General features: G+C 38.0%; 1 protein-coding gene and 1 long non-coding RNA gene across 2 annotated transcripts in view; one reads left to right on the top strand and one right to left on the bottom strand.

Moving 5' to 3' along the window:
* The window catches only part of LOC138010848 (uncharacterized), a 68608-nt gene that overhangs the window by 8541 nt on the left and 33984 nt on the right, over positions 1-26083 (bottom strand). Inside the window, exons 4-11 of the mRNA XM_068857876.1 lie at positions 24148-24201; positions 12440-12506; positions 9125-9289; positions 7403-7524; positions 6509-6653; positions 5541-5711; positions 5086-5256; positions 3657-3830 (exon numbers count right to left, since the gene is read on the bottom strand). Of these exons, the coding sequence (XP_068713977.1) occupies positions 3657-3830; positions 5086-5256; positions 5541-5711; positions 6509-6653; positions 7403-7524; positions 9125-9289; positions 12440-12506 (1015 nt within the window). The 5' untranslated portion in view covers positions 24148-24201. The remainder of the gene's footprint in view (positions 1-3656; positions 3831-5085; positions 5257-5540; positions 5712-6508; positions 6654-7402; positions 7525-9124; positions 9290-12439; positions 12507-24147; positions 24202-26083) is intronic.
* Positions 16794-17979, top strand: LOC138010854 (uncharacterized). Its single transcript, XR_011124568.1, has 3 exons — positions 16794-16941; positions 17032-17120; positions 17913-17979. It is a non-coding gene; the product is annotated as an uncharacterized lncRNA (long non-coding RNA).

Genomic DNA, 26083 nt, shown 5'->3' with positions numbered 1-26083 from the left:
AATTTTGATACACAATGGTAAATTCGTAAATAACATAAGGCGAGGAATGCATTTCGTTTCCGTCGGCCCAGCGATCGAAGATGGAACAACCAGACTCACCCGCGCTGACCAATCCTGTCGAAATACGAGTGTAAAACTATCGTGTCCTACACCAAATGCTAACCATCGAAGTGACCAGTGTCTCTGTTGCATCATTTCGAAGTCAAACGCAAAACGAATCTAACATTTCATATCCGCTCGCCACACCATCTCACTGTGTGTTGTATGTCCGATCTTCTCGAATGTCCGAACTTTCGAGGTTTGTTTACATCAAAAGTCACGTGACACTACACGTGAAAGCTAGCGCTCAGAAGGTCAATCCCCGACTACGTCACAAACGGCTACTTTGAAAACAGGAATGCAAAACAGTTTGTGACGTTAAATCGAGAATAGACATCACGGTCGTGGGTCCAAATTACTACTAATCTTGATACATTTGCGTGTCTTGCCCGGCAGATAAAAAAACACATTTGCTTTTGGTGGGGAGATTAATATTGTAACCGAAAATTATTTGAGTTTAGGACTGGTGTACTTTAAGCTGTGATAACGCGTTCCAAACTAAATTGTGGCATTACGATTTAGCGGTTTTCGGAGAAAGCCATGAGGTTAACTCTGAAAATCCCATATCTTTACGAGTAAACTAGCATATCTTGTCAGAAACTGTTTGTTGAACGGAGTAATCTCTTACTGTAGTTCGGAAAAGGATGCCAAATTAGCTACTAGGGAAAACTGAAATCTAAGCGGAATTACAAAATTACTGCCTTTAACCGCCGCTTATTTGCACTGTTTGCTCGGAGATGAAGATTCGTTACACAAATTCAAGACGGCATTCCATAATTCACTCTGAACTGCAAAATTAGTTCGACAAAATATATGATCTTACACCATCAGCCTGACCCCATTCAACAGAGAAGGAAAAGGGTTCAGAATTTCTGACCCCCTTCAACAGGGAAGGAAAAGGGTTCAGAATTTCTGACCCTATTCAAAAGAGAAGTAAAAGGGTTCAGAATTTCTGACCCTATTCAACAGAGAAGGAAAAGAGTTAACAATTTCTGACCCCATTCAACAGAGAAGGAAAAGGGTTCAGAATTTCTGACCCCATTCAACAGAGAAGGAAAAGGGTTCAGAATTTCTGACCCCATTCAACAGGGGAGGAAAAGGGTTCAGAATTTCTGACCCCATTCAACAGAGAAGGAAAAGGGTTCAGAATTTCTGACCCCATTCAACAGGGAAGGAAAAGGGTTCAGAATTTCTGACCCCATTCAACAGGGGAGGAAAAGGGTTCAGAATTTCTGACCCCATTCAACAGAAGGAAAAGGGTTCAGAATTTCTGACCCCCTTCAACAGAGAAGGAAAAGGGTTCAGAATTTCTGACCCCCTTCAACAGAGAAGGAAAAGGGTTCAGAATTTCTGACCCCCTTCAACAGAGATGGAAAAGGGTTCAGAATTTCTGACCCCATTCAACAGGGAAGGAAAAGGGTTCAGAATTTCTGACCCCATTCAACAGAAGGAACAGGGTTCAGAATTTCTGACCCCCTTCAACAGGGAAGGAAAAGGGTTCAGAATTTCTGACCCCCTTCAACAGAGAAGGAAAAGGGTTCAGAATTTCTGACCCCATTCAACAGAGAAGGAAAAGGGTTCAGAATTTCTGACCCCATTCAACAGAGAAGGAAAAGGGTTCAGAATTTCTGACCCCATTCAACAGAAGGAACAGGGTTCAGAATTTCTGACCCCCTTCAACAGGGAAGGAAAAGGGTTCAGAATTTCTGACCCCCTTCAACAGAGAAGGAAAAGGGTTCAGAATTTCTGACCCCATTCAACAGAGAAGGAAAAGGGTTCAGAATTTCTGACCCCATTCAACAGGGAAGGAAAAGGGTTCAGAATTTTTGACCCATTCAGCAGGGATACCATTATTTCCAAATTTCTGACCCAATTAACATTTAAAGAAAAGATCATTAGAATATTCCCTGGATCTGGGAAAGTTGAATTCAACTGGCCACAAAAATGAAAGGACTTTAGATAGTCTGATTTCATAAACACAGAAGATATGAATTCCCAGTAATTTGCATGATACGATTTAAAGTGCCCCTGTGATAAAAAAGGTCGCTTCCTTTTTTTCTTCAGTTTTTGAAAGTGCTTGCTTAACACCTGACTGAAAAAATTTTGAGTTTAGATTTTTATCCAAAGGCCATTTACTGTGAGCATAAGTTTTTGATTTCACGATCTGCCAGCACTCACATTCAAAACTGACCAATTGGACCTCAAAGGGTTGGATCAAGGGAAAAGTGGTAAACATCAAAGGCTCACTAGCTGTAAATTTCAGCGTGTGAATGCAGCTTATTATACATGCAAAGCACGAGTTTAAAAGTCCGAAAGCCCAAAACTCTTGTGCTGCATATTAATTCTGCATTCTCAAACTAGCGAGCTTTTGACATCATTTTCTCCTCGATCCAGCTCTTTCAAGAAAAACTTGGGTCACTTAGTGAATCTCTTTTTTAGTCACAGGGACACTTTAATAGTTTCCTTTATTATATAAACACCAATAAAATACCAAGTGAGCTTTTGTGCGAAAACATGATATCTTCACATGTGAAAAGATCACTGTTGCTATGGTTACATATGAAAATAGCACCTTTCCATACCTTTTGTGAAATGATTTAGTATTTCATTGGTGTTTATATAATAAATAGAATATTACGTGGCTGCTTCTATATGAAATTTGTTTTCTCGTGTTGAAAAATATTTCACTTGTTCGCGATTAGGTATCTCCACATGGCCATGTAATATCCTCTATGTTAAAAAACATTATTGCAAACATGAAATAGAATACAAAATAATTTAATTTACAAATTTTAATCATTTTAGGACTTTTTAATTGTAGATTTCAAAACCCGGAAAATACTGCAACTGAATTCGTCCTAGTAAAAACAATTGAATGGAGACGAACTAGAAATTCAGAAAAGTGTCGCCACGCGTCTATAACATAAAGTGAGCTGATGTTAATTAACAATCTTTCCACCACTCTTGCCTTTGGTAATTACGGCCGCCCGCTAACATTATTACTTTTCTTTCTTTATCATTTTTTCTGACACAACAAAGGCCACGAACATATCTCCAATGGTTTGGCAAAAGAAAAGAGGGAAGAACAAATGTTATCAAGCGATGATTTCAGGCCGTAGACCTTCAAGTGTCCAAGCCACACTTGTGTCCGGAAATGCAAGTAATTAAATGCAAGCCCAATTTTGACCTTTAAATCTAAGCATTTCCTGCCTACTTGCAAATATAAGCCTAGGCTAAAGCTTAGCCTTATTTTTACGTCAGGGTAAATGTAGCAGTTTATCCTTAATTGAGGATTAGCCTTTGGGGGACACTTTGCGACGTTAATTGTCTGTATTCCGAGACACGAGTGATGTTGAAGTTGGGGAAAAGGTGAAGGGGACACTTCGTAACACTGATTTACTGAAGTCCGCGCGCATCTAATTACTTGACTGCTTGTTTGTCAAATATCCCCTCATTGCGCGTGCATACAAACAAAATAGTAGTAATTCGAGAAAAACACGTGAAGGATGAACCTGTTCTTCAGTAGGAATTAATTAATAGTACTGGCATCTTTATACCTTGACAATGCCGCATCAGTTGGCACGTCCGACCTTGTGACGAGTTTCCCTCACATAATTTCCCACCGAACTTTGGGGGAGGTTTTGTGCATCTTCGAAATCGCAATTGGATGCCAGTTCCACATGTTCGGCTGCAGGGGGTCCATTTTGACCAATTAGATAAGCCACCATCAACTGTTAAATAAAAAGAAAATAAAGTTTAGCCATAGGACCTTAAGGCCATCATATGAGTACAACTATTTTTTTTTACAAAATAAGGATCTGTTTGGGCGTCAAAGCATGAACTTTTGATTTTCGCATTCAAAAACATATAGGAATGGACAAGGGACATTTGCCGTGGATGACAAGAAGACTTTTTTGACATGTTGAAGAGGCTACGTGCGGTCAGAGTTTTCGTTGCCATGAAGGCTACAATGAGCAAGGGTCCATCACGCAAGAGTAAGAATTACCTGAATTGACTTAGTCCCCATCGGCGTCAGGAAAGTGTATATTTTTAAGGCCCCGGCAAACGGAAGCAACAACTCCCAACATTGGGATTTATTGGCCAACATTGTAAGGAGTTGCTGGTCAACATTGTAAGGAGTTGTTGGCCAACATTGTAAGGAGTTATTGGCCAACATTGTAAGGAGTTGCTGGTCAACATTGTAAGGAGTTGTTGGCCAACATTGTAAGGAGTTGTTGGCCAACATTGTAAGGAGTTATTGGCCAACATTGTAAGGAGTTGCTGGTCAACATTGTAAGGAGTTGTTGACCAACATTGTGAGGAGTTGTTGACCAACATTGTAAGGAGTTGTTGGCCAACATTGTAAGGAGTTGTTGGCCAACATTGTAAGGAGTTGCAATGTTGTAACAAAGTTGCGTCCGTTTGCACGGGGCTAAACCAGGTTTTAATTTCGCTGAAAAATAAACAATGGGCCAACTCAATAATCAATTCAAACCCTTTGGAAATAAAACGGTTTATTTCAGGTATTTCCATATCATTTAAATGTGAAGGCTAAGTTATAATACAAATACAATACAAAAAGAATCTTCACCCCTGGAAAGCCGGTTTGGTTTATTGTTTATTTCCCCGCAAAACTTGGTTTTAAAAATAAACTATTTTCTGACGCTAAAGGGGACAAACCTGATACCAGATTCTTACTCTTGGGTAATAGACTCTTGCAATGAGCGAATAATGTTGGTGAAGATGAAGATGATGATGACGATAATGACGTAAATGAGTTGGTTATATCCTTTAGTTTCCTTACAGCAGCCGACCGTTCGCCCATTACTTAGCGGAAAAGCGTTTCGATTTCTCAGGATGTTTTTTTTTGTTTTACCGCCTAAAATACCACACAGCAAAACTGAAAAGATTTACATCCCGGAGATGCTTGCTTTTTTGATGGATGAAAGAATGAATGGGCATATGAAGATTTTCTGGGAAACCTACCAGGGCAAGAAGTTCCAACACAATCTCGTGCCTGGATTGATTCCCCTGAACAGTTGTGACCATTGTTTGCAGGGGATGGATTGGAACATTCTCTGCGACGAACTTGGATTCCATTGCCACACAAATTGGAACAGGAACTCCAGTCTGACCAAGGCGTATAACCACCATCCACTGTGGAAAATCATTATACTTAATCCTTGTGAAGAAAACAACGTGTGCAGACTTTAGGTGTGGAAAGTCGTGCTTAAATACAAAGCATACGGTTTTAAACGATTGTTATTAAGAACGGTCTGCATTCAAGAGTAATATCATATATAATTTGAAGAGTAATAAGTACTGAAATCGTTCAAGTGAGAGTTGTCGTGAGAAGGGATTCTTGTTTGACCGAATGAAATTATTGCTTTTTGACGGACGAAAGAACGAATGGGCAAATGCGGATTTTCATGGAAACCTACCAGGGCAAGAAGTTCCAACACAATCTCGTTCCTGGCTTGATTCTCCTGAACAGTTCTGACCATTGTTTGCAGGTGCTGGATTGGAACATTCTCTGCGACGAACTTGGGTGCCACTGCCACACGAAGTGGAACAGGAATTCCATTTTGACCAAGGAGTATAGCCACCATTTACTGTTGAAGAAATCATAATACTCGTGAGCATACTTTAGGAGTGGAAAGTCATGCTTGAAATACAAAGCATACGGTTTAAAACGACTGCAGTGAAATCGTTCAAGCGAGAGTTGTCGTGAGAAGGGATTGTTCTTTGACCGAACGAACTATGGTTATGTAAGCTGAAATTCTATATGTTCCCTTGCATTCCACCTGAGCATTAGCCCTAGCGATCGGGAGGTGAGCCCACCAAAAAAAAAAACAGAGAAAAACTCTGTACCGCGGGTGAGAGTTGAACCCTCGATCTTCGGATTATATCACTGTTGTTGTTGGTCTTGCTGTACGTTGTTGACGATGATGATAGTTTTGAGCAACAATTTAATCTTAAGGAATTGTGTACTTATGAGTAGACCTCATTCATGTGATATTCGTTTTTACTTGTTAATTTCTGAGTTGTGGGGTTAACTTAGCGGTTTACTGTTAAAACAAAGGAAGAATCCTTACTCAGAGGAGAGAGTAACTGAATCTCTGTGCGAACTGGTAAATGGGTAAACAGGGATAGAAGCTCAAAACTTTCCCATTTAGTCTAGCCCAACTAATTATCAGTCTGATTTAATCAAGAAGGCCTTTGAAAGAGTGGACTAAGGTTTATCAGGAAGGCTATATGGTGCACTGCTCTGAAGAAGGACAGCACAATTCTTGAAAAATATGTTAACTACATTTATACCAACGCATAACTCTTTGGTTCAGTGGGATTGGAAATTCATCTAGAGCAGAAATATGTCCTCTAGAAAGAGCTGAGCTGCAGAATGACATACCTCGAACACACCCATAAAGTTCTACTCTCATGCAAATATGTCCATTCCAATCACTAGGATAAAATGCCACGGCATGCATTACAGTGGTGTTAACTTGAAAGTGGACTATTTCATCTCCAGATGAAGGTGTTGCAAAGAACTTTTTCTGATAAATAATTAAGCAACCAAAAACATCATTAATCCTGTGAATGGTTATCAATTCGGCAAGGCTCTATTGGTCAAGAAATGCCAAGGAATAAATGAATTTCTGATCAAACTCAGTCAATGTGGCGCGTTATAGGGAGAGTAGTATTTAATCCTTCCTTTCACTCCCGTTATATAGCTTGATACTGACTGATGTGTTAAATTGACGTTTGCTTCGTATGTCTTGTTCATTCAAGTGAATCTCTAAAATGCTACTTCACAACAGGGGCCTTGAATATGCTTCCTCCATTGATTCGTGGCTAGAGGCACTGGCTTTCAAACGCGAAAGGAATTGACGCTTCACTAAATGATGCTAGCTAATAATTCTAGGAAACTCATGCCAGCACAACACAATGCATACAAAACTCATTCCTTAATCAAAATTCCTTCCTGCGTTATGATCAGACAGGGCCATCAAAATACATCCTACCCAAATACCATTTAAAATTAACATGCTCCAATTGCAAAAATTCCATGATTTCGCATTGTAAGAGCAGTAAGCATGTCAGTTCAGCTGTCAGCTTTGTTTGGGGACTTCTTCCTTTGGCTCAGTAACCGAGCATGGTAGGCAACTATTGCGAGAGCACAGGTTCTACGGCCTCCCAAGAGAATTTGGATTCTAATCGAGTGTGCATGTATCATCATTGAATCATAAAATACATTTTATTCATCATGTGATTTCTTCTTTATTCTTTGGTCAGCGAAACAAACCTCCAAATAATAAAAATGTGGTTGGTCCTTTGTGCTTTTGTAACCCAACGTGAACGTCTTGACAAACTGGTCACTTGAACTTCGACCTTGAATATCAAGCCGTGTAATAGTAGCAGGCTTAGCTGCAGAAAAATGAAACAGTGAGAAATCAAATTAACACAAGCCTCTTCCTGAATACCAGTTTATGAAGGATGTAAGGGATCTCGTGGGTGAGATAAAAATTGCATAAAAGAAATTATACAACAAAGGGAAAGATAAGCATGGATGGACACAAATGGACAAGATTGAAACGGATTGCAATATCGGCCCAACGTTTTTCAAGTTTATGACAAATCACCCGTGTTTGCTCAGAATCATCTTGTTTGTGATGTAACGATAATTTTATCAGAAAAGGAATTCCACATTACCTTTTCCAGTTTTAAACTCGTGAATAACCAAAGATTTCCCTTAACCTCCTAAAATAACGTGACACAGCCCCTTTTAGCTGGCTTACTACAGTTTTCCAAAGAAAAAATGGAGGGGGACTGGAAACTAGAAATTTCAAAGGGTTTTTTTTCTCAAAAACCAGCCGTATGACCCCATCTTGAAATTTCAGGATTTCCTTAGCAAGAAAAACAATCATGTATAAATATAAATAATAAAATCATTCAGACACATTTTTTGCAAATGGGAAAAACGTCGATTTTCGTATAGTTTGATAATAACTGAAAAACTGTCCGATAGATCTTTTAAAAAATATGTTGACGCTTTCGTCTTCATATTGTTTACTAATTCCCAAACTTTTAACCCTGGTCGTAAGGTCTAGGTTTTGAGAATAAGGCCTTTGAAATGTCTAGTCGAGTTCCCGCTCCAGGAGCTCGGTCACTATATTTATCATTTTCCTGTCATTCACATTTATGATACATGATTATTTTTCTCGCCAAGGAAATCCTGAAAATTCGAGGTGGGGTCATACGGCTAGTTTTTGAGAAAACGGCCGTTGAAATTTCTAGTTTCCAGTCCCCCTCCATTTTACATCAATTGCAGTGACTAACACTTCAGAAGAGACATCCTGTTGCTTTAATTTCACAGATTTCAAAATCTTGATCTTTTCCTTCGGAAAACTGTAGTAAGCCACCTTAGGCAGAAACACACTTTCATGTCCAGAATTCCAATGTAAACGTTACTAATCTGATTCACGCACAATTTTGATATCCAACACGACGTGTCCCGTTAAGTCGCAACATTCGCTTCCGTTTTTCAAAATTAAGTTAACTGTTAGGGTTAGCCTCGGTTTTTAGGTTGGGGCTGGGTAAATTCTCTGTTAGTTACATGAGGAGCAGAGTTTCATAAATTGTTTGTATAACTGGACCATAGTCATGTTGAAGCTTCTCGTTTTATCGTCCAGGAGTACTTCTTCCGTCCGAGGTTTAGTGCCATTGCATTAGATGGTCAAAAATATGCACTCTTTTTTTTTACCAAAAATAAGTAGTAATTTTTGGAATTTTTCCTGGTATTAAATTTTCCAAAGCAGTTCAATTTTCATTTTTCTTTGTCTAATATTCATTATCATTATCTGAAATAAAGGAAAACCAAAATTGAACTGGTTTAAAAAATTGTGAACCAGGACAAAACAACAACAACAACAACAACAACAACAACATATGCACCCATATTTCTCCTTGTAGCTGAATCGGAATATAATATTGCATGTTGCAAAATCCTCTTTGTGTTAACTCTTACCTAATTTGATTATTAGATATTGATTCGGGTCCACGTCGGCGGAACACCACCCATTGGAACTGTTAAGGAACGCACGTTTTCCGTCGAAGCTGGAGTTGACTGATCCTTTTACTACAACTGTCTTGTCAACAATGTTACCAGTGAGAAGCGCTCCACATCCGGGACCTATTCAATGCCAAGTGAATTAGAGTTTGCCTAACAATTGTACAGCATACAGGATCGAGCTTAATGTAGCTGATTAGCGGTAAGGGACTGAATTGTAAATTGTAACATTTGCTAAGTTTTATTTAGAAAGACAGACAGACAGAGAGAAAGAGAAAGATATAAGATTCAGATATCTGGTGGAGGTAGGGAGAGAGAAACGGGTCGTTAAGCAAATGTTAAAGAGAACATCGACTCTAATAACAGATCTACACTGAATATTTAAAAAAGTCATAATTAAAAAAAAAGAAAAAAAGAAAGAAACAGCACGTAATTCAGTCTTCAAATTTGCTGATTATTTCGGTTAGGTATTTCAGGTGGTAACTTTTATCACGTACGCATCCAAAATAGTTAAGTAATCAATTGATTGATTGATTCATTGATCGGCAAAAGCTGACAATTCATACATCCAGTTGTCAATTCGTCTACCTTTTTTTCGCCACTCATCAGTTATTAGATGACAAGCAATTCTCATCAGGCTCGGAACATGGTTTTCATTCAGGATTTTACAGTACGGACCATTACAACGGAAAGGGTCCGTTACCGTATTTTTTCTGTCTCGCGAGAAATTTAGGTTGAGCGAAACGCAAAAAGTTTTTCAATAGGGAATTTAATTTTTTTTTCATCCCAGAAGTACAATTAGAGGAAGCGGAATTTAGTTTTACGTGTAAAAGGTTACCGTTCAAAGTTCGCTGATGGAAGACGCAGTCCAATCGCCCAAAGAAACGATACCATATAATAAACGATAGGCCATTTCCAAGTTGCTGTTTGTCTCTGGTTCAAAACGAATCTTGGTGCTAAACCATTCAAATGATATTGAGTTTGATTTGCATGAAAATACACCACTAGCTCATTTCGATTTGAATGGTTTTGCACCAGGACTCGCTTTGAAACCGAGGCAAACAGCAACTCAGAAATAAACTATTTACCAAACTCAAATGCTCGGGACCGTACTGGGAATATTGGCCCTCGGTCATCTCGAGTCAATATTCCCCAGTACGGCCCACGCGCTCTGTTAGTAAGAGGTTATTACATCTTTGCTTTGACAGACTGAACAAAAGCTCCAATCAAAAAACGACCCAACTCTAAGAGTCGCCTTGGCACAAGCCTCAAATTTTTGTCCTCTCTGTGGCGTCGCCGATCCTTCCTTTACAGTCTGAATCTCCGTGATTGTGAGCTGTTTACACTTTCAAAGATTACTACTTCAACACTCACAGGAAACAAAGAAAAAAGAAAGTACCAGGACCAATGGACCAATCGGAGCGCACAGACTGATATAAAATACAAGAAAACATAAATTTCCTTGCCACTCATGGAAACAGATAATTAACGAGCTTTGCACATAAACAATCTGAAAGAACTCCACTGCCTCCAATAAAAGTAACGCACCATGCCTTTCTCAAGGACCCGTTTTTGTCACGGTTCACGTTTTGACTTAGTACATGTATTACTATTTTGCGGGCAATGAATCGAAGAAGAATGAACAACACACAAGCAACGGTGTAACGCATCAGCCATTGAAACTGTTACAGTATTTTACGTAACGAATCGTATTCTTCAAGACATAATCACAGAAACCCAACATCCAGTGATAGTGATATTTTGTTGTAGCGTTCTAGATTCTTCTCATGGTCACTGATAGTTTTCAACCTCTCCTGCGCCGTACGCAGCACATCAGTAAACCATGTCGTAAATTCTCATTTCCTTTGGTCATCCATCTTACCTTTACGACGAACTAAAACCAACAGCGAGGACAAACATGAGAAGAAATATACGCATCCTCGGCTTTGAACTTAAATTTTACTTAACGTTTCGCACGCCGCTTCACTTAATTGGTGGTTTAAGTGCGTACGGCTAAGAGCTGAGACGTTAAAAAACGGTCAGGCACACAAGAAGAATCAAATACGCTACAACTGTGAAATATCACTGGATGCGGTCGGATTCCTGTTATGTATGTTGAAGCATACGAAACTTTGAGTCAAATATGTGTAGGCTCGCAAACTAATGTTAAATATTTTAGATTAAGTGTTATTACTAGTAGATATTATATTTATGCCATATTTATCACTTATAATCATTTCATCATATCATTTTTGTATTTTAGTAAGATTGTAATATAGTGTTTTTAAGTAAGAAGATTGTAAATATTACGTTTTTCAGCTGGAGCAGCCGCTGCAATGTGATTTAATAATAAACTTTTAACTTCAACTTCAAATATGATTTCAAAGGGTGCGTTTATATCACCTTTTTTTCAACGTTGCCTGTGTGTTGTTCCTTCTGAAGCTAAGAAGGCCAAAGAAAAATAGTATTTATGAAGAAAAATGTTCTTATAAACAAAAAAAAGCACTCTCATCCTTAACTGAATCAGTGACATGGGTTGTAAGAAATGTCGTTTAAAGCAATTTCAGTTAATTAAGAGAAGAGATTCCGAAAATGGTTGGTATGATGGCATTTTAATTAATCTTGTTTTTCAAAGTTTGCATCTGATTAATCTTAAGTTTTATCATATGCAGAATGAAGTAAGAACTCAAGAGGCAAAAAAAATCACTAATCCACGGTGATTGATGAATTCAACGCATCTCTAAACAACTCTGCGAACACAGTTAAAAATGAAAAACTGAACTCAAGTCAAGTAAAGTTACATTTTTTTTTTCATTTTCCAAATTGTTTAGGGCTAAAATAATGCATAATGCTACTCTAGCTGATGAAATATAATTCAATTACCGACCACCTCCGAATGAAAACATTTCATCATTTCAGTTATTCACAGAAAGTAGTTTACTCGGCGGGCAATAGGCCAAGCGTCGGTGGAGCATAAGAGCATCAAGAAGAAAGATATGCTCGCAAAGTCCTAATTCCCCTCTGTTAATCGTAAAGAGTCAAAACACAGGTGTCACACTAGTCAGCTGTTGTTTGAAGATAAAGTTGTCCGTCCATAAGAACCAGTTTGCTTCCTAAAATCCCTGAAATCTTAAGCATTAATACTGTATGATCACTTTTAGAAAGTGAGGTCGAAAAACGGTCGTTGCCAGTCAATTTCAGCAAATCTAAAAATGCTCTTTGTGTTACATCACGAGTATACTCAGCACACAATTACACTTATAAACAAATTACCTTTTGTATATGCCACAACTTGTTTTCTCACGAAGACAGCAAGGAAGACAAACATCAATGTCGCCATCTTTGCATAGGCAGGATAATGCACAAAAAGAGAAGGTTTCATGAAAAAAAGTCTCAATACAAGCAACAAGTTTGCGTGGTTTCTCAAGCGCCACAACACTGAATATTATTGTTACTGCCAACTCATTTTATAACTAAAGCGACAACCTTCTAAAGAACAGTCTACACAAACCACAGTAAGCCAAGTAGATTAAAGATATTAAATTTCGCTAAGGCAACTTCCCACAACGAAAATATTGCGTGGTTAAACAAAATAGAAAGGGCTGCGAAATTCTCAAAAGTTCTGGCAGAAATATACGCCAACCTTTCTGATGTCTGTGATTTAAAATTGACGGAACTCCCCGCCGTTGGATATTTGACTACGTAGCACTAGTAAAAACGTGAGTACAATAATAATAATAATAATAATGATAATAATAATAGTAATAAAGAACTTTATTGAAATGTCAAGTGTAAACAGCGCTGAGACACTATTTGAAATCAAATCAAATGTTGGTTTTTGAGGAGAGGGGGAAATCGGAGTACCCGGAAAAAAACCTCTCGATTCAGAGTAGAGAACCAATAAAGCTCAACCCACATATGACGCCGAGTCTGATATTTGGTGGGAGGCGAGTGCTCTCACCACTGCGCCATCCCTGCACGCAAAAAAGGAAGTACCTGAGGATGATGACAATGTCATTATCATTATCGTTATCAAAGAAATTCCACAGGTTGGATAGTTATGGGCTTAGGACATTTTCCGAATAGGCTTCCAATGCGGCCTTCTGCAATAGTTCCAAGGTTTACCAGGACACCGATTATTTTGAGGTGCGCATGCTCTTTCTTCTTCCTAATTGTGATTCTTTAAATAGCAATATTCTTATCATCATCATTTTTATTATTATTATTATTATTATTATTATTATTATTATTGTTATTATTATTATTATTATTATAATTATTATTATTATTATTATTATTATTATTATTATTATTATTATTATTATTATTATTATTATTATTAAGAATAAAAAGTAACAACACTATCCGACGTTTCGGAGTCAGACATGACCCCATTATCAAGGTTAAACTGTACTGGAAAAATTCACAATTTAAATACAACGGGCGTTAGGTCAAAACAAAGACATGCATAAATGGAAATTAAACGATAGTTGACACTAAGATATTTACAATTTTTGCTAGAATACAAAAGGCGAAGGTCAAACAAAAACTTTAGCACGAATGGAATCTGACTGCTTATTTAGTGATGGTTGACGCTCACGTATCAAAAGCATCTCGTGAACGAGACAGTCAAATTTCGATTTGCATTTCTTTAGGATCGTAAAATGTGCTTTAAGTTCAGGTTTGTCCAGATCGTGTTTCGTCCTCATGTGTCGACCAACCGAAGATGATAGGGATTTGTGTTCCTCTATACGCTGATGTAAATGCCTTGTTGTATAACCAATGTAGTCCATAAATGTGGTCTATGGACTACATTGGTTATACAACAAGGCATTTACATCAGCGTATAGAGGAACACAAATCCCTATCATCTTCGGTTGGTCGACACATGAGGACGAAACACTATCTGGACAAACCTGAACTTAAAGCACATTTTACGATCCTAAAGAAATGCAAATCGAAATTTGACTGTCTCGTTCACGAGATGCTTTTGATACGTGAGCGTCAACCATCACTAAATAAGCAGTCAGATTCCATTCGTGCTAAAGTTTTTGTTTGACCTTCGCCTTTTGTATTCTAGCAAAAATTGTAAATATCTTAGTGTCAACTATCGTTTAATTTCCATTTATGCATGTCTTTGTTTTGACCTAACGCCCGTTGTATTTAAATTGCGATTTTTTCCAGTACAGTTTAACCTTGATAAAGGGGTCATGTCTGACTCCGAAACGTCGGATAGTGTTGTTACTTTTTATTCTTAATACGTTTTCTAAATCGATCCTTCTTAAAATTATTATTATTATTACTATTATTATGATGATGATGATGATGATGTCTCACACCTATAGGTGGCCATATTCCCAAAACATCAAGCTATCTCCTATATATAGCCTTGGGAGTTTCGAGTACTTCTGAGGATCTTAGCTGTTCCTAACAAACAAGCTTTATGGATCGAGTAATGCAATGATTCCTAGTGTCTCAACTTGCTGATCCACATCCTTAGGTGTTTACTCACAGTCCCAAGGGCTCCAATTACAATAGGGATAACAGATACTCTTCTATAGTTCCGGGTCTTCTGCACTTCCATTTTTAAGTCCTAATAGTGGTCTATGAATTTGGAGATGATGATGATGATGATTGATGATGATGATGATGATGATGATGATTAGTAGTAGTAGTAGTAGTAGTAGTAGTAGTAGTAGTAGTAGTAGTAGTAGTAGTAGTAGTAGTAGTAGTAGTAGTAGTAGTATTAGGCTGTTTTTTAGAACGTTTCCACTTTAGTTATCATAAAATGAGTTCGCAGTAACAGAAATATTCAGTGTTGTGGCGCTTGAGAAACCACGCAAACTTGTTGCTTGTGTTGACTGCATCGCAGTCACATTAAGGCATATCGGCGATGCAACCAACCAACCACCCAAGCAAGTAATGAGAGAATTACATACATCTTATTCGATGGTTTAACTGATAATACGCGCGGATATTTTGCGAGTTGTGTAGTATTACGAGCAATGAGCAAAATGTCCAGGAGTATTATATGTTAAACCATCGAATAAGAGATTTATTATTCCACTACAAAAAGGTGTTATTTTGCTTCAATTTTATTTGGTAAGGTGTTTTTAAAAAAAATGCATCATCTGTTCTTCAGGGCGCGTGCGAACAATGTAAACAGCACAAAAAGCCAGCCAAAGATCTTTATTTGATGGGATAAACAAAATGACGAGTGACAAGTGATGACAAGCTAAATTCTCAGGCTTTGCATCTTGTTGAAAACAACTTCTTTCATTGAAAAACTCCCGTTCCGTTCGTATTTGCTCTGTTCTAAACCGGTCAAAGCTGGACACTACAGTGTCTTACCGTGTCATATTTTGCGCGTTTTCTTGACCAAATATGGTAAAATGGAATAATAGTGGAATAATAAATGAAAGATATTATGCATCATCAACTGGGAACTGTAGTGAGTAGTAGTACTAGTAGCAGTAGCAGTAGTAGTAGCAGTAGCAGTAGCGGTAGCAGTAGTAGTAGCAGTAGCAGTAGCAGTAGTAGTAGCCTGGACAACCGTTTCGCTCCACAAGTCATTAAAATTTATTAACTTGTGGTCTACTTGAGCTTCATTTGTCTACTTAGAGGCGGGTCGCATAGGAACAAGCTTTTATATCATCAAACATTTTGGCGATATATTTTGAAAAGCGTTTCAAACTGGAAAGATTACAACATTGCTCGGCTCTGCGATCGTCAAAATAGACGAAACAGGGGAACTCGATCTTGACACCCGGCTCAGCAGTTTTTCTCCTAAATCACTCCGAATTCTCAGGATAGGATCCCTAGACGTATGCTGGATATCGTATATGATAACTGCCGCTCTCTTTGTAAAAACTGCAACTCGGTAGAGAGATCGTGGAAAAACTTTCTTTTGCGTTTGGAATTGCAATGCTCTATTTTCCACCGAAATTTAAGATTTAGGGCCGACTGTACACGAATAGGTTGAATGACAACGTGATGCTTAAACAAACAAAATCGTTTCCGTTGCCAAAACTGGTAGCCAAAGAGGTCGTCAGAGGCAGCACTTCGGTTTCTTTGAAGATTAGCGAAATTTTTCGAGAATTTTTGCCAATCCGCAAAAAAAAAAAAAGAGTTTTTCGAACGTGGGGTCCCACTTTTTTCGCATCTTGTAGTGACAGATTAATAACTTGTATAAACAAAATTTGCTCTTCTGTGACTCAGGCCAAAGCGCAGACAAAAAAAAACTGAACTTCAGTAACGTGTTGAGTTCCTGTCCTTGGAAGTCTAAGTAACGAGATCTTGCCATGCATCTCGACAAACGGGCCAGCCTGCCTCTGTGCAAATTAGACATCTCTGTCTGAAACCGAGCCAGCCAGTTCATACGGGCTGGTGGTTAAATCCAAAAATCTGAACAAGGTTGCTTAAACTGTTAAGGAGTGTATTATCTAAAGACGACTGCATGCATTGCTTTTAAATCTCTGATGATGAAACGAAGACAGTGCCTTTCCAAACATTTGGCTTTAGAAAATATAAATTCCTTCACAGTTCAATCAGCCTTCCTCTTTTAGGTTTTTGGTGATATTGCTTACGGTTTTGCCACGCATGTATTGCCTTCACAGTGTTATGTACTCCGAGTATGAAGAGGCCCTTTGTCAGATTCATTCACTTGAGAATCATTGGCTCATGTGACCTCAAATAATGGCAAGAACACTGATTGAATGTCTTCATATCTTCACAGACGTTTTGGTAATTTTGACAGCTATATCAATGTGATATGGGTAAGCCTCATAGACAGCACAAATATAAGAGCAAAAGAAACAGATCTTATGATAGACTAAGCTCATAAGAACATTCACCTTGCGTTTAAGAACCAAAAGGTAGAAATCAACGGTGTCTGATCCTAATCCACCCGCAAGCCAACATACCTCTGGGCATAATGAGATCAAAACGCTTGAAGGTGAGGTATTTACGCTTACTTGACAAACAACAAGGCCTAAAAATAGGCCCTGTCTGTTAATTCCCAGGGGTGATAATGTTGCAAAGGCGAAAATCTATGATTTGAATCCAACAGTTATGAGGGAGTTTAAGGAAAGACGACGGCTACGGCAACGAAAACGTCATTCCATAATATAACTTATCGCTATCGCAAGTATTCCGCGATTTTTCTGTCTTGTTCACCTTATATTATAAGGGCGAACTGTCCTGACGAACGGTTTAATGAATTTTATCTTCGAGTGCTGCAAGTATCTCTCACGAGTGAGCGAAGCGAACGAGTGAGAGATACTTTTAGCACGAGAAGATAAAATTCGTATCCGCATGCGGTCATGTAATGTTCTGTTTATCATATAGATATTGATGAAATGTCTAGATTTAAAACAACTTGTTTTATTCAGTTTCGAAATGATGAAAAAGTGGTCACCAACCGCTAAAACACGCATGTTGTGTAACATACAGCAAGCTATGAAAGTTATGAAAAAGAAATCATGATAATGTCAAATTTTGCAATAAAAATGTTAATGTAGTAGAGAAGAATTATATTAAAGCACAAAAGTATCTTACAATGAAGAGAAAGCTCGCGTTTTATTGGCTAATCGTGTTGGTTACTATGACAACACCTATATCCTCACATGTGAGAGAAAAATAATTTGTTCACTGCGCGTGGTGAAGATATGATTTTTTAGTGAAGGGAGAATCCTGGTATTTCATCAATATATATATATATAATAATAAAATTAATTATATCTACTAGCTCTCACATCAACTGGAAGGCCAGAGATCATCTCCCATGGATCAAAATCACTTCCCAGAGACTAAAGTAAGTTCAGAATTTTCCAGTTTTCATTGTTTGGTTAAAGTGCGTTTTATTTTTTTTTTTCTTCATCGCGTGATTAACCTTATATCGCCTACTCATCAGGGGATTTTCCCCTGATGAGTGGGCGACTACTACACAGGTATTGAGCACTGTTTTGCTGCAAGTTCCAGCAAGTTCCGAAATAAATTGTGCGTATAGAAATATTAGTCTCAGTTTTATGACACCGTGGGTTGACTTGGCTTACAAATATAACACTACCACGTCGTCTACAAACACATCCATAGGCTATACAGTGCCTTTCCATACTTTCCACGATAAAATTAGGCCAGACAAACCTCAAATTACTAGAAAAAAAAAGGCGAAGCAAACAGTCAAAAATCAAGACATCAGACAGACAGTAATGTAATAGTAATGTCTATTATTACTGGGATAAAACCCGTAAAACGATTACAGTTAGTCTGATTATCCATCTGCTGTTTTAATTAGATTAACAAATGGTAAACGGCTCAGCGCGCACTATTGAGTTATGGTGCACGCGGGAGGTTGCTAAGCACGAGAGAAGCGTCAGTCGCTCGGAGGCGATAGCCGAGAGCGACTCTAGCTTCTTGAGTAATTAATTGTAATTGTAGATAGGGGACCTTCCTAGAAAAGCTCGATTAGAGCTTGCTAAGATGATAATGATAATAATAATAATAGTTATTATTATTATTATTATTATTATTATTATTATTATTATTATTATTATTATTATAATTATTATAATAATAATAAATCATTATAAGTGTAATATAATGGACAAATAAATAAAATTAAATTAATTAAATTTAAATTTAAAAAATAAAGGTCTTAACTCTTTCACCGCCGGGGTCTTCCCCATTAACTCGTAAAATTGTCTGGCGTTAGACACTAGAGTAAAATCTATAAGTGTTAATGGCACTGATTTGTAGCGCTAGATGTTGTGAAAGTCACACCAGATAAGAAAACGTGGGCTCATTGTTATAATATGCTCACGTTGTCGTCAGAACGAAAAATTTGGTGATTTCATGTTGTTGTTTTGTAGAGTACGGCAAAAAAATACACAGAAATTCGTGCTACAATTCAGGTTTGACGACAACGGAAGCATACAAATGCGAACCTTTCATTGTTTACTTTTACTCGGAAACCGTTCCCGCCCAATTTAAGGAATACTTCGCCCACATTGTATGACGTGAACGAGATGGAGTACATAAATTTTTAAGTGACGTTTTCCGTCGTCGACGCCGCTGTCGTAGATCTTAAGTCCCCAACGAGAACAGATCTTCTTCCTACTCTTTGTGACGATTGCATTATACGAAGCATGGACAAATGTCACTTCTCTCTCGGTCACTGAAGAATATGTCTTCATAGAAAAACTTTTTTTGACAGAACATTTAATTTGGCTTCCTGGATTTCAATAACCAGTGTGGCTATCAAATCTCTGTCATTATCATCGCTTTAGAGAATAAAACTCCGGCGACTATCCTTTGCTATTCACTTACCAGCCTCAAGTAGTTTAAGGACTGGGTATAAAGTACGTTTGGAAAATATGGTTGATCAGCTATATCTCCCAATAGATTGCCTGGAACAAGATGAAATCTCCCTCGAAGATAAATGATATAATTGTCTTCTTTTGCCTTAACGTACAATAGTGATCATGTGACAAGTCAAGTGATCACAATTTTACACTATCCTAAATCAGCGAATTGATGGCGAATTTCATTGCTACAGATAAATAAAGTAGCGTTTCTGATAGACATCTAACATATCTAACTTTCTACGCTTGGAATGATCTTCCTCGAGTTTTGAAATTGGAATTATAAATTATTAAAGCCCGAGTTTTGAACTCAAGTGTGACCTTCGTCCTCATATTTTTTTTTTATTTCAGCTACACTACACAACAGACAACCAATACATTGAACCATTAGGTTTATTTTGGATGTTTTGGCCGAGCACCGGCATACAATACCGTTGCTATCACAGAAATCGCCGTCACAGCACGCGACAATAAGACATACCTAGAGCTTAGCAACCACTAACAAACATCGTGGTTAGAACGGCGGCCTGAAAAAACCTGTCGTAAAAAACCCCGTGGGAAAAAAAGGCCCAAGCTCATGAAACCTTCCTACTTGGTTTTATGCGTACTGACAAAAAACAAACAAACTTAGTAATAACTGAGATGGTGTCGGCCTAGACTGATTGCCCACGTGCAATCAGAAGCTTAAGTACCCATATCACTTTACCCATAATGCGTCTATACTCAAGGGCCCAGGCCCTTAGCCTGTTGCTCTCGTGCCGCAAAAAATATTTAATTTCCGGCTTATTAGTTGGCACTCAATCGCCAAGAATTCCATTTCTTATCGATGGACAGTCATTTCAAACGTGGAAAGCTGGAAATGGTTAATTTTGCATATACTTGTTCTGCCTAATATGGTCAAGGAACGCGTCAGCGATAAAGCAAGCTGAAAATATTTTGCAGCTCTGAGAAAGAATGGCCGCCAAAAACCGTTTTGGACCCGCCGGAATTGACCGAGGCAGAAATTGATGCTTCAGTGGAAGAGTTGTTGATCCTGGAGCTTTTAATGAAACAATTATTCTCATCGGGCTTGCTGGATATAAAATGATTATAACCAACTCGGCGATACGCGCCTTGTTGGTTATCCATCAATTCATATCCAGCGCGCCCTCGTAGAATAATTGTTATTAGAAAAGTGTTTTTATTTGATATTCCTTGCTAAAACCGTCACCTCGCAGGATAATTATTAGATATCCACAGTAGCCACCTCCTTTTCGGTGAATAGTTGTTAACTTTACCTCAGACTTAAAACAAGTTGTGGAATAGGCATGCATAGTCTTCGCTTGGCGAGCCGCTATGACCAGTGCACGTATTTTAAACGAGTAGTTTGATTGTGAGTGGGAACTGTTGTTCGTGTCGTGATCAAAATCTCGCGAAAGTTGATCTCTCTATTTTCTTTTCTGTTTGGTTCACTGTCGCAGCCATCGTTAAAACGATAGCGATAATCAGTTTGTTACAGCAAACCTGTTTTGCAGCAGCCTGAGCCATTAATTAAGTCACTTCACTCAAGAGCCATTATTCTCCCATATTTCTTTCTCGATATCAATATAAAAACAAAGGTGCCGGCCTCAAATGTTCGTAGGACAAATCTCAATTGGCTCTGATAGATGCGTATCCGTGAGGAAATACACTTTTGTTTCGCTAAATAGCGCTATTTGTATTCTTAAACAAATGCGACACGATTTTTGGCACGTTTTCCAACTTCGTAGCTTCTAAACTCACCGCATCCGCGTATTTTGCAACCAAAAACAGTGCGTGGAATGGCACTTTCAAGTGAATTGGATATAAACTGGTTCATCCGCTTGTCAAAGCTTGACAGATTTTACAAAATTATTAATCTGGCAAAGAATTCGAATTTTGGGGGAATTTCGGCATCTTATTCAGTTTTATTGAAAGCTGCATTAGCGTTTAAACGAGAGCATCTCGTTAATATATTTTTTGGCGAGCTACAAACGACAGTTTTCCGCTCTTTTTTGTTTGGAACTGAATTGTTTTATTAGGAATCAGTTGGGGAATTGCGAGATTGTATTTGGACATCTTGCCTTACGGAAGGACGATATCGGACAAAAATTATTTATAAGTGAGTACTCGATATCCAAAGTAGAGAAAGGCTGAGCTCTGCATTGCGTTGACCTGACATGGAATTTGACCAAAACGGATGCCCATCGCACCGAAGCCAAGGACTATAACATTAGCTGTGATCAGATCGGTGAATGAATGGACTGACTCTGTTTTTCAGCCGCTATCTTCGCTAGCATAGTCTCGTTTTTCCCTCTTTTTGACTCACGAGTGCAGATCTAACAAAACAGCCTAGGGCAAGATTATTTCGATGGTCGGTTTTTGTGTCAAGTGAGTAACGGTCGCGGAGTGGATCGCCAATCTCTTTGAAAGTAGTATACGCAATTCCTCTGCATTCTTCTCTCAGAAACGCAATTCCTCTACATGTTTCTCACAAAAACAATTACCCAGTAACTAATAACTAAATGACCCACTTACCTTGAAGAAATGCAGCGCTATTCTAAGTCTCAAAGAGATAATTATACTCAACAAATTTTTCCACGCTCCCCAAACTCGCCAATTAACATGCCCATTGCATTCATGTGTTTTAAATGTATCTGATGAAGTATAATTTCCTTAAATTTAACGGATATTACGATAAATACTTAGGAACAAATCAACATGAGTTCATCACTTAAAGTTGCTGCCAGTGACCAGGATGAACCGTTCTGATGAAAATCCGTCTTTTCCGGCGGTTTAATTAAAGGCTTAAAATATCGCTTACACTCTTTGCGGATAGAGACGTAGCTAGAAGTTCGATTACCTATGAAGAAGATGATGAAATATATTAAAGGGGTTGCGACATAGGATGGTGTTTAGTTTGTGTTGCTTTTTTGGAGTGTTCTGAGCGTTGGTGGCTATACCGGATATGGATTTGGTGTAATTTTACACTCAGTAACTCAATGGTCAGATGTCATTTGAAATTATCGATTGATGGTGTTATGTAAATAGATTATTCCATTCTCGTCGAAATTTGTTCTGCCGTCAAGTAGAACTGTCACTGGCTCGGAGACGATATCCGACTTCTCGAGGGCATCACAAAAGAGCACAAGCTGTTAAATTCATAGAGAGACACCAAGCAGAACACACCTATTTCCGATTATTAAGACTTATGGCAGTTTCCCTGTCGTTAGCTACATTCCTAGCTAAAAAAAAAGGTGATTGTCGAGAGCATCACAAAAGAGCACCAGCTGTTAAATTCATAGTGAGAAACCAAGAAAAACACGACTACTTCCGTTTATTAAGACTTGTGACATTGTTTCCTCGTCGCTAGCCACATTATTAACCAAAAAAGTGTTTGCTTTTCGGAAATAAGTTCTACATACCCCTTTTTATAACATACCTTTTTGATAAGAACAGTACCAAGAAGTTGAACATAGCAAGAACATACAGAGTCAGTTAACAACGATGGCTTCATGCCATATTTTGTCTTTTTCAGTTTTTGCTTATTTTGTTTTGGCTTTGTGAGTAGTATAAAAATAAGACTGCAGTCTAACAGGAAAACTAAGTCAAATACTGAGGACGTTTTTTTGAAATTAACAATGTGATTTTCTTATTACGTGATACACTGACGAACAACTCACAAAGTAGGCAACTTTAATAAAATGTTAAGAACGTTTTTAGGCTCAAATCGCAAAAAAATACGAAGGCTCAGCCTCGGCTCCAAACTAGACGTTCGTATAGAAAAACAAAAATGTATTTGGACTATTCATAAGGTCTACCATTCTATTGCCATCGACAGAGAGCATATATTCTTCAATGATTCTTACTTGGACCTCCACAAAGCTGATTAGTTATAAAAATAAAAATAAATTATTAAAAATGAAAAAAAAAGGTGACCTTTTGCTTGGGTGGTCTCATCAATAAGTGCATTCAAATCAATATGACTGTAGTTTACATATGCATCTTGTGGGTAAAATCCGTTCTCAGGTTAAATCCGTTTAACGTAGTAAATTCGTGGTCCTCATTTTACCTAAGTGGGTTGGATTATGCACTCAACCTAGTTTAAACCCCTCCTGAAACCCATCTTAACACATGTTCTTAGTCTTCGGTATTAGGGAGTTTAAGATCACAACTCGACGGTAACGAAAACGCCATTTAAAATTCCAACTTCAGGTCAATTAATCTTTTTCGTCATCATGTCGGCTCGTTCAACTTCTAAAAACTAGTGTAACTTTCCATGAACTGAATTAGGAGGTGCGGTGTTAAAGCTACGACAGCAAATTCAAATTCGCTGCCTTGTGTTCACGTTCTCTGAAAAACTTGAGAATTGGTAATTTCACGTCGTAGATTTGCAGAAAACGTGAAAGAAATGTACAAAAATGAAAAATGCACGTGCAGAGCGTGCAAAGCTATTGCTTTTGCTCATTAAATATGCATAATTTGTGACGTTTTCGTTGCCGTCGCGTCGTAGATCTTAAACTCCCTAATATTATCTTAGCTGTTTCTGTATTCATACACTTATTAATTCAGTCTCAATATTACAACATAGTAAGGGAACAAAGAACTGTATTATGCACTTACCGGTACTGCAACTCGCACCCTCCAGATTTGTAGTACTGTGTCTTCACAACGACACTACAACAACGGACATGCTCAATCCAACACAGTTCTTTTCATTATTTACTTTTCTATGATTGGTCAATTAATATCTATGTATAACAACCAAAAATAATCCTAACCTGACCCGAATTTTTCTTCAGGCTTAATTTAGGCTCCAGTTTCTTCAATCCATCTGAGAGCGTATTCAACCTAGGTAAAAAGAGGATCACCAATTTAACCTAGTTAAAACGAATTCAACCTGAAAACGGATTTTACCGGCAACATACATACCAAATATTGAATTATATTACATATCTTATAAAAATAGATTCCGGCGTCAATTTCGATGCAAAAATCATAACTTCTTCTTCGAAAAATGTATCACTAAAATCATGCAACGTTTGCAATCATTAAAGCAACTGTGCCCGGGCCCAGCTCGTGTCATGGCAATCAGCACCCTTAATCATTTGCCAATGAAAAGTAGTTTGACCGGGACATACAAATTAAAGATCTATTATTTTTAATTGTTGTATTTCCTTTCTTTATATCATTTTTGGATAGATTTCTATCAGTTCATTGCCATCATGTAAACTGATTCACCAGTACTGAATCAAAAGAATGTCACACCTCATCGAGAGGATGGCCTCATATTCTCAGTCTAGCGTGCTCTAGCAAAATAGAGTCGTTATTGTAATATTCTCATTATGGGATATGGCAAGCCAGTTTTTTTAATCGACTTCAAACCAGGAGAATAAGAGAAAGATTAAGAAGGGCTAAACTATGTCAATCATTGAAGATCGAAACTTTGGAGGTGAAAATTTTCAATTGAAAATTGCGAGCAATACACCACCACATATAGGTCAATTAACCACTGCTAACCTTGCAAATCCTGACAGAGATTTTTACGACACACCCCACTGTGCTGAGCTAATGCTAACTGACGTTTTTGACAAACGCTTTCCTTTCTTTACCATTTATTTGCGCTTTTTTTTTTTGCTAGTGGTATTGATCAGGTTGAGGCACAGCTTGGTTCCAAACATCAACAAAATTGTTCTTCAATCAACCATTCTCTTAACTTGACGAGAGGTCTAGAAAGGATATTGGATTAGTGCAAGAATTGGCCTAAGCCGGAAGACACTTGAAAGCATAACTTTGGGCATTTGCTCTCAATCCTTCCAGAGAATCCTTGACTCTTGTTGTACTTACTCGTTAAGATAATAGACACAATGAAATTCTGAGAATCTTTTCCTGGTTATAATGCAAACAATATGAGAACGCAAGGCTCGTATCATGTAAGTTCTGAAGATTGATGAAAAAAGACAAACAAATGGGAGTCTACTACGTAAATAAAAATTCAAGGGGCACTTTACAATCTGCTTTATTTCTCAGAAGAGTATTTTCAAATAAGGATGCATAAACACTGACAAGCTCGTAATATAATAGTGAATGTGTTAATTTAATCAGTAATGGCTGGTAAAGTGTTCTCCTATGTCTAGGGCTCGTTTTTTTTCGGAAAGCATGCTGTACCAATACAGGGGACCAATTGAGAGACTAGAAGACTGTCACATAAAGGGTTCCTCAAAAATTAAGTTTTCCATCGTGCTGCAAAATATATGATCCGCTTCACTAGTCTTCCACTTAAATTCTATATTTTAATTTTGCAGGACAGGCAAGAGAGATTCCCGAAATTGCCTTGGTTTTGTCAGCCTCATTTCTTTTGAGTTGTGCTCTAGGAGGAAGAATGAAACAGCGGAAGTTTTGAACACTTTTAAACTACAATTGTCTCGCGACGTGCGCGAGGTCACGAAAAACGTCAGAGACAGATTCCCTTGTCTTTTCTTATTCTCCTTCCTTGTTTCTACATGTATGGTTTTGCCGAGACCGGAACTCCTTATGTTCTTATTAAAAAAAAAAGTCC

Source organism: Montipora foliosa, chromosome 7, assembly GCF_036669935.1.
Source record: "Montipora foliosa isolate CH-2021 chromosome 7, ASM3666993v2, whole genome shotgun sequence".
Classification (NCBI taxonomy): Eukaryota; Metazoa; Cnidaria; class Anthozoa; order Scleractinia; family Acroporidae; genus Montipora; species Montipora foliosa.
The sequence above is the reverse complement of the archived record's forward strand: the minus strand, read 5'-3'. Positions and strand labels throughout refer to the sequence as shown.